General features: G+C 42.3%; 1 protein-coding gene across 3 annotated transcripts in view; it reads left to right on the top strand.

Moving 5' to 3' along the window:
* Window positions 1-8,100, top strand: part of ARID5B (AT-rich interaction domain 5B) — a 233,704-nt gene that overhangs the window by 195,759 nt on the left and 29,845 nt on the right. For all 3 annotated transcript variants that reach the window (XM_019507895.1, XM_019507896.1, XM_019507897.1), the window contains one exon: window positions 3,219-3,316. In XM_019507895.1, the coding sequence (XP_019363440.1) occupies window positions 3,219-3,316 (98 nt within the window). The remainder of the gene's footprint in view (window positions 1-3,218; window positions 3,317-8,100) is intronic.

Raw genomic sequence — 8,100 nt, 5'->3', positions numbered from 1 at the left:
CCCCCCCATAGTCCCCTCCCCCCTTCTCCAGCCCCCCTGACCCTTGCTTACTGGCACTGGAGCCCTGGTGCTGCACATGCTGCCTGGCAGGCCACATTCTTCAGCACCAGGGTAAGGGGCCAACTACAGAGACACTCTGGCAGCCAGAGAGTCTCTGTGGAGGACTCAGCCTCCAGTTGCCCCAGGGCAGTCTGGCATCATGCCCTGCCCCATTTTTTTAAACTCCATTTTTTTTAGACCCTTGGCTTAATTTTCTCCCCATGCTGCAACTTTGCAATGCAGGGAACGTTTTTTCATTCCCACACATGCCTCTTGCCCCATCTCAAAGAGGTTTGAGATGGGGCAAGAGGCACATGTGTGCTCGTCTGGACGTGCCCATTGAGTTCATTCAATGAGACTTAAGTTCTTACACATGTAAATCACTTTTGAATATGGAACTTAGGTCCTTAAGTCATTCAAGCACTATTAAAACTGTAACCTTTTAATTGCCGATTCTTAGACCACATTCAAATGAGTGCAACACATCTGCGGCACCACATACCACACATTTAGATGTTCTCCATGCTGCAAGGTAGCAACATGGGGGGATTTTCTGTCTCTGGGAGATCATGGGGTCAAAAAAACCCAGGCCAAAAAACAAAACAAGACAAAACAAAACAAAACAGTAGTGTACATGGAAGCAGCATGCGCCACCCAAAACTGGAGTCTCGCTGGCCGGAGCCTTGGTCTGGCTCAGAGACCAGGCTCCAAGCAGTAGGATCACCACTGCTGCAGCTCCAGTAGGGCCCAGGACCCCAGGTAAGGCTGCTGGGGCCAGCCCAGTCCTGGGTCCAGCCTCTCCTACCCCACCCAGAGTAACCTGCCACACGCCAGAGGGCACGTGGCACAGGCGTTCCCTGGGGACAGGTAGGAGCAGTACAAAGTGTGCCACTGCTTCTTGTCCCCAGAAAAGCAAATATCCACACCTGTGTGGACATGGCCTTAATGTTTTAATTTCTGTCTCTAAATAGTTTAAGCATTCTTTACCAAATCACTATACATTGGTCCCCAGTTCTGTGGTGCAGCTGAGATGAACTTAGCAGAGAACACAAGGCAGGAACAGGGGGCACAGATATTATTTTATTTTATTTGCATCTTTGCTTTCTTTGAATCCCTGACACCCCTGGAGCTGTATGGGCTACTCTAATTTAAGCCAACTGCAACAGCCCCAAGGGGCCACTATAGTGCCCATATTAGTGGAGTGCAAGTCTCTCTCTCCATACATCCACAGCATTTCCCTAGGCTAGAGAGAAGTGGAAAAGGGCCAGCTATGCCGTCCAGGGATTTCTGTATGTCAGAACGCATAGCTGACAGCTAACCTGCTGTTGTAATGGCACAAAGCATCTTTATCTAGCTTGCTCATCAAATGAATCCTGTTCTTGTTGAAGCCAGTGGCAAAGTTTACACTATCATCAACTGTAGCAAGAGCAGGCCTTTCCAGGGCAACTCAGATGGTGAACTCATTCATGCTCACGTGGGGAGACTAAAGTGGTCAAGTCTGACTTGTGACTTCAGTACCATTGACCTATGGTTTAGTAGTGATAACAGACAGCAATGGTCATAAACAAGGTGATATAAGAATCTGAATAGTATTGATTTAGGGATAAACTGTGTCCTGAGATGAATGTATGTCTTCTGTTTAAATCATCCAGGCATTCAGAATATGTCACTTAATTGAAGAATATATATATATATATATATATATATATATATATATTTGCTCCCTTGCCTGTTAGCTTTGGGTAAGGAAGAAAAGAAAATATTAAATTAATAAATGCAGTCAGTTTCTTGGGCAAAATGGTCCCCTGTGTTTAAAAAAAAAGGATGATTTTGAAGATGTCAGTTAAATATACAGTTTTTCCAAGTATATGGTTTAAATACCTTTACAAAAGGTATTGTTACAAGTTCAGATTACTGATAGGTAAAATGCTATTTTACATTTACCTGCAGCAAAAAGTAGATAAAGGTTATTTCTAAGGGGAACTAGACTAATGATAAACTTCAGAAATCCCTCATAGAAATTATAACATTACCAAATAGCATATCTGCAACTATGCTTTTGCTTTAGGAGCATGTTTTCTGCAAAAGAAGGGTTTTACTTTTATGTAAAGAAAAAGGCACCCTTTGACCAGCAATATTTAACTACTCTACCCATCTCTTCTTCTTTAGATTAAAATTACAAACACTAGATTGCAAGTTGTGATATTTGTTTTCTTCTGATTGCCGCCTTTAGCTGCTTAGTGAACTCCATTGACAGCTCTGTGGGTAACTTTGAAGAAGCCTCTGGGTTTGAATATATTAAGATCCACAGCATTTCACAGAAAAAGGACAAAATTCTCCCATAATTGTCCCAGTCTTTTCCCCACAGTTTTCTACTGTCTCTTGTTATGAGCTGCATGCAAAAGAGGGTGATCAATTATGTTCGCCTTGTTCCCGTTTTTCTTCCTGTTTTAAATATAGCAGAATATAGAAAATAATGAACTGGTATTCAGAAACAGTTCTTTTGCCAGGTCTTCCATCTGTTATTCTGTATAATCCTAATTTCTGTATAAAAAAACAAAACCATGGCATGCAACTCAATACGTTACAAGATGTTTATTTTCATCGACTTGGTCCAACAAAGTACATAGCTCAAATATTAACACTGGAACATGTTAAGATTTCATTACCGTTTGATCTATATATTTTACTGACATAAATGGATAAAAATAAACAGCTTGTAACATATAGAGTTACAGACTCTGCTTTTGTGGATTTAGAGTCTGTGGTGGATTTGGATTTTGCAGCAGATTTATTTTCTCTAATTCAGTTAAAATAACTATGTAATCATTATTTGTGCTTAGTTCTAGCTTCATTTTCATAATTTACCTTGGGATTTGTCTGCATAACTTCTGATGGTTAATGACCCTATATTGATTGAGATTCTCTTTTTGCAAGGCTGAATTGCTAGTGATTTGATAATGAACTTGTGGTAAGACTCCATTTTAGAATAAAGGAAACAGATGAATATAATATAATCTTCTAAAAACATAGGCACACTATACGTTCTGTAGGGGCTTTTATACTGTTTGTAGAACATGCTGTTCTGAAAGTGTCACACATGCATTTGTTGCTGTGAACTCAAATGCTGTAGAATCTGTAAAGATGCAAGATTAAATTTTCCATTGCCATTTTTACAGATAACAGCCCGTCGACAATGGAAACATATTTATGATGAATTAGGTGGTAACCCTGGAAGCACAAGTGCTGCTACATGTACTCGCAGACATTATGAAAGGTAAGATAACAAATCTGAAATGCTTGTTTAACAAAGAAAAAATTAATTTGGAGAGACTTCAAAGCTATTTTGTAAAGAATTAGGAAAAGAGAGAAGGGGAAAGAGAGAGGGGGGGAAAGAGAGAGAGAGAAGGCACAAGTGCAAGCTCTTAAAGGCATATTTCTCCAACTATTTAGTCCTATAATCCACTGTAATTTAAACCAGAGAGTGTCTCTCCAAAGGCAAAACAAATAAAACAAACATCTGATTTCTTTTTTGGTTTTTACTTTAATTTTACCATACCATTTTTCTAGCAAGGAAACTCCAAAAGTGAACAAAATGTAGCAAATGAAAAATAATAATAGACAACTAATTGAGACAAATATTTGTACACCATGATTATCCAGAATACAAATTAAGCAAGTTGTGATCCAAATAATAGGGTGATCCACATTGTAGAATGTCATTAAGATTAGATGCATTCCTATTCTTTAATTCTCTCTTCTTTCCTTCCTGCCCAAAAGCTGCTGCCAAACAATTCTCTTTCTCAGCAGCCATTACTGCTGGTTAGAACTTTTGATTGCTTATTCTTCCCACATAGACCACAGGGCTGTGTGAAGCTTTGGTCCCTGATTTGATTTGGTGGAGATTCGGCCCGATTCAGTGGCTGCATCTCCGAATCTAAATCAAATCAGAGGACCCTTTAATCTCTCCAAATCAAATTGGAACCCTCTGAATTGATTCAGAGAGATTTGGAAAGATTCACTGATTCAGACATAGAGACAGCTTAAAATGTTTTTTCTACATACCTCTATGTGCTCGGCAGCGAACCTGGTCTGGAAGTACTTCCGGTCCACTTCCAGGTCTGCCGTGAAGCGTGCTGGGCCCCCTTCCCCCTGCGCCCTCCTGGATCAGTGACTGGTGCTCCCTGGGTCTGGGGGCACACCCAGGGTCCCTCTGTGGCTGATCGCCGAGCCAGGGGGGCATGGGGGGATCCCTTGCATGCTCCCCAGTAGACCCAGAAGTAGACAGGAAGTCCTTCCAGTCTGGGTTCTCTGCCAAGCACATGGAGGGGCCCCCGCACACTCCTGTGGGATGCTTCATCTGCCCCAACATCACAGGGATCACGAGCCACACCTGCTACCTCAAGGTATGTAGAAAAAACTTTTAAAGCTGTGTCTATGTCTGAATCACTGATTCTCTGAATCAGCATCGAATCTTCAGGTTCAGATTTGGCCGAATCAAATCAGTGACAGAGATCTGAATCAGCTAATTGAATCACTGTCCCTGATTCAGGCCAAATCCAAATCAAATGTGGCCTGCTTCGCACACTCCTAGTAGACAATGGCTTCCTGGGCTTGTGATGCTAATGTACAGTAAATAAAACACTGTAGCAGGAATCTTTTAAAATGAAATTTAAGGAAGTATTGTTAAGAAAATCCTTTGAATTTCTGTGTACACCTACATTCATGCTCATACAGAAATCTAATCTCATTTTCCAGAGCATAAACTGGTTGCCAGTTGGGGTCAGGAAGGCATTTGGTTTTACGTAAACACAGCATTGTCCAAAGCTAAATGAAGTATGAGTTTCTCAATGTCTTCTAATGTCATAGCCCCACTTATAGAAATTGCATCATATTTGATAGGGAGAAATTTCTAACCTTAAATTCTAGCAGTAGTAGCTAGCATAAGACCCATGATTCACAGTGAAGATTCTGCTTCACTGCCACCATAAAAGTCAAGGAATTCCAGAGACTAGTCCAAATAAGTGATGAGATGCTGTCTGCATCAGGCTGTTTTTTATTTTCAAACATTCCTAATAAATGTTATAGACATGTAATTGACTTATCAGGCTGTGTGCTGACAATAGGGTCCATAACTATAAACTCAACAGCCTCAATGCCTGGGCCAGCTGATCTGGTTGAATTTGGCAGTCTAGGATTTCCCATACTCAATGAGGTCTTGTTTCTTTTTCAAGGAAGTCCCAGAAGCATGAGAACTGAAACGTCAGTTGGCATTGGTTTAGCAGAGATAGAGACCCATTGGGCTTTATGAGAATCTGTTGTTATCATGGAAAAGATGAATGAGCAAAATGCAAACACCCCTTTCTTTCCTTGTACTTCCCTGTTAGTTGTTTATTATGTTACATTTGAAGCCATATAAATGTTCTTATTTTGAGGCATAGATATTTACTTCAATGCCTTTTCTGAGCACTTACGTGAGGCTATATTATAAGTTGCATCCAAATCTGTCCTTGTGTCCCTCTGCTATAAATTATAAAAAGGAGTTTTCGCTCTAAAAATACCCCATTGAAGTGTCTGTAGTATGTTTCTGCAACCCAGAAAGTCTTTTAAACCCAAGGAGTATCAGGGAACTGTGTAGCTTTGCTACCAATCCAGTAGCAAAGTGAGCTTGGAGAATTGGCCTTAAATGTAACCTTGACTCCCAACTCCTTCATTTTTTAAATCATTTGCATTTGAACTTCTGGAGTCAGAATTCTTTCCTATAATTTCAGTCTTCAGTTAGATCCAAAATGGGAAAAGCCATATTTTCCAATTGCATTCTAAATTCTGCAAAAAGATGGCATTTGCAATAGAAAACTTGTCACATTTTTTCACCAGTAAATCTGAATCTTAACCCTGAGTTGACCTTAAGAATGAACTTCAATCTCTTTCCTTTAACAAAACTCAGCTGACAGACAATTCCTGGTACATTCAAGAGTTTAGAATATTGGCTGCTTTTTTCCATGACAGGAAGAATATATTAAGTTTTAAGCATGAAAAAGATAAAATTGTGTTTTGTTTCCATTGGTAATTATGAGTACAGCACCTGTAAATGTAATGCTCATTTGTAGCGAAAGCACTTGAATGACATTTAATCTAAAACTAATGCTGTGCTACAAAAATAGATCAAAATATATGTATGTTTTTAGCTTGAAGGTAAACTGTGAAGCTTAAACTGGAAATTGACTTAAGAAGTAAGTGCTGAATGACCACTCAATATTTTTCCATATTTGAAGTCGACTGGCTTTTTCCTGTTTACTAGGAACAAAGGCTACAATTCCCTGATGTGTCTCATTATACTGACAGTCAATTTGACCTAGAAGTACTAAACCCATAAATCATGGGGAATTGTGTTACATTTGACTAGTTTCCCTTAAATAACGTGGGGATGGGGACATAGCATATATGCATGTATACCTGAGCTACCTCTAAACAAGATAACTTGGAAACTATAAATAGTTTAGTTACATTAACACAACGCTCTTCACCCCATTGAATTAGCTCAGGTGATGTGCTGCATTAATGCAAATCAGTGCCATAGCATGGGGGGCTGTGAGTGGGGTGACTGCCCCAGGCACCGAAGTGAAGGAGCGCCAACAGGTGCTGCCCAGCTGGGGTGGGGCATGGGATAGAGCCATGAACAGCTTGTTTGGGGGGGGGCACAGGGATGGGGGAAGGGAAGCTCCCACCACTATGTGCAGTCTCGAGCAAGCATGGAGGTGGGGCGTGTGCTCCCCCAGACCTGTGTGCAGGGCAGGGGTGGGCTGTTGCTGTAGGCTTTGCCCTAGGCACCAAACTTCATTGCTATGGCATTGATTCAAATATACTGTTTCTGGTACCCAAACTAGCTCATTTAGGCTAGGACAGACCTTCAAAAACCCTGAACATTAATTGATTCAGTCTTTGCACGTTAGTCTAACCTGGCTAGGCTGAACTGGTTTGTAACTGGAAAGACATTCTGGATCAGTGGTCACCAACCAGAGGATATTGATTCACTGGTAGATCTTGGAGCCTCTTGCAGTAGATTTTGAAGACTCTTGGAGTCTATGCGAAGCTGGGATGGGGGACCAAGTGCCCATGTGCATGCACCCAGCCCAACAGGTCAGTCCATGGGGGAGAGAGGGGGTGGGGGCTAGATTGAGGCCCCTGTGGTGAGGGACAGTGTCACAGAGGCAGGAAAAGGGGTAAGTTGAGTAGGGCCCCACCTGGGTGGGACTTACCTGCTGGGGAGATGCACCCCCAAATAATTTTTTCTCCCTCTGCCTCAATCTGCCCCCCCTCCCCACAGACTTATCTGCTGGGTGTGGGGAGAAGGTGGGGCAGCGGTTCAGGGTAGATCTTGGGTTGCTTTTAAATGCCAAAGGTGATCTCCTACTTAAACAGGTTGGAGACTACTGCTCTGGACTGAGGAAATTCAGGCACATGCCTGCAGTGGTTCAGGCTAGAAGTTGTGGGGGACTAGAGCAGCACAGCAATGAGCTAAGTGGGGGGCATGGCCAGGCCCTGGCAGGACCTCTGATTAGGGAGGTCTACCTGTACCATCCCAGGTTTTTCCCCACTCGCTGCTCAAGGAGCGGGAGTGTTGCTGGCCCCCAGCCCAAGGCTAGCACGCTGAGGCAAGGAAAGGTGTGCAATGTATGCATCTGTTGATGATACAGAGCCTTTCAATCTTCGTCACTGCTTCTTTATACTGTCTGCAGCAAACTGACAGTTAAACAAGCCAGCATGGAGCTGATACCATTGTTTATCACCTCATCAGCAAAACAATACCCTTTCTTAATTAGTTCAAACTCTTCTTAAACAGCTTACCAGCTGTCCTGTTGATTAGCTCCAAAATGCCATAAGCAGTCACTATTCTATCTGTCTGTCCCAGTGAAATTGGAAACACACACAGAACCCCTCTCGGCATTAGCTAGCATACCCCATGCCTAGGGTCTGTGGGTCTGGGGTCCGTGTGGTGGGAGTTGGGAGGGAGGGAGGGAGGGAGGGAAGGAAGGGGGAGATTCGAGCTTGAGCAGTGGG

Source organism: Gavialis gangeticus, unplaced genomic scaffold (genome assembly GCF_001723915.1).
Source record: "Gavialis gangeticus isolate Ggan-Ray unplaced genomic scaffold, GavGan_comp1, whole genome shotgun sequence".
Lineage (NCBI taxonomy): Eukaryota > Metazoa > Chordata > Crocodylia > Gavialidae > Gavialis > Gavialis gangeticus.
The sequence above is the reverse complement of the archived record's forward strand: the minus strand, read 5'-3'. Positions and strand labels throughout refer to the sequence as shown.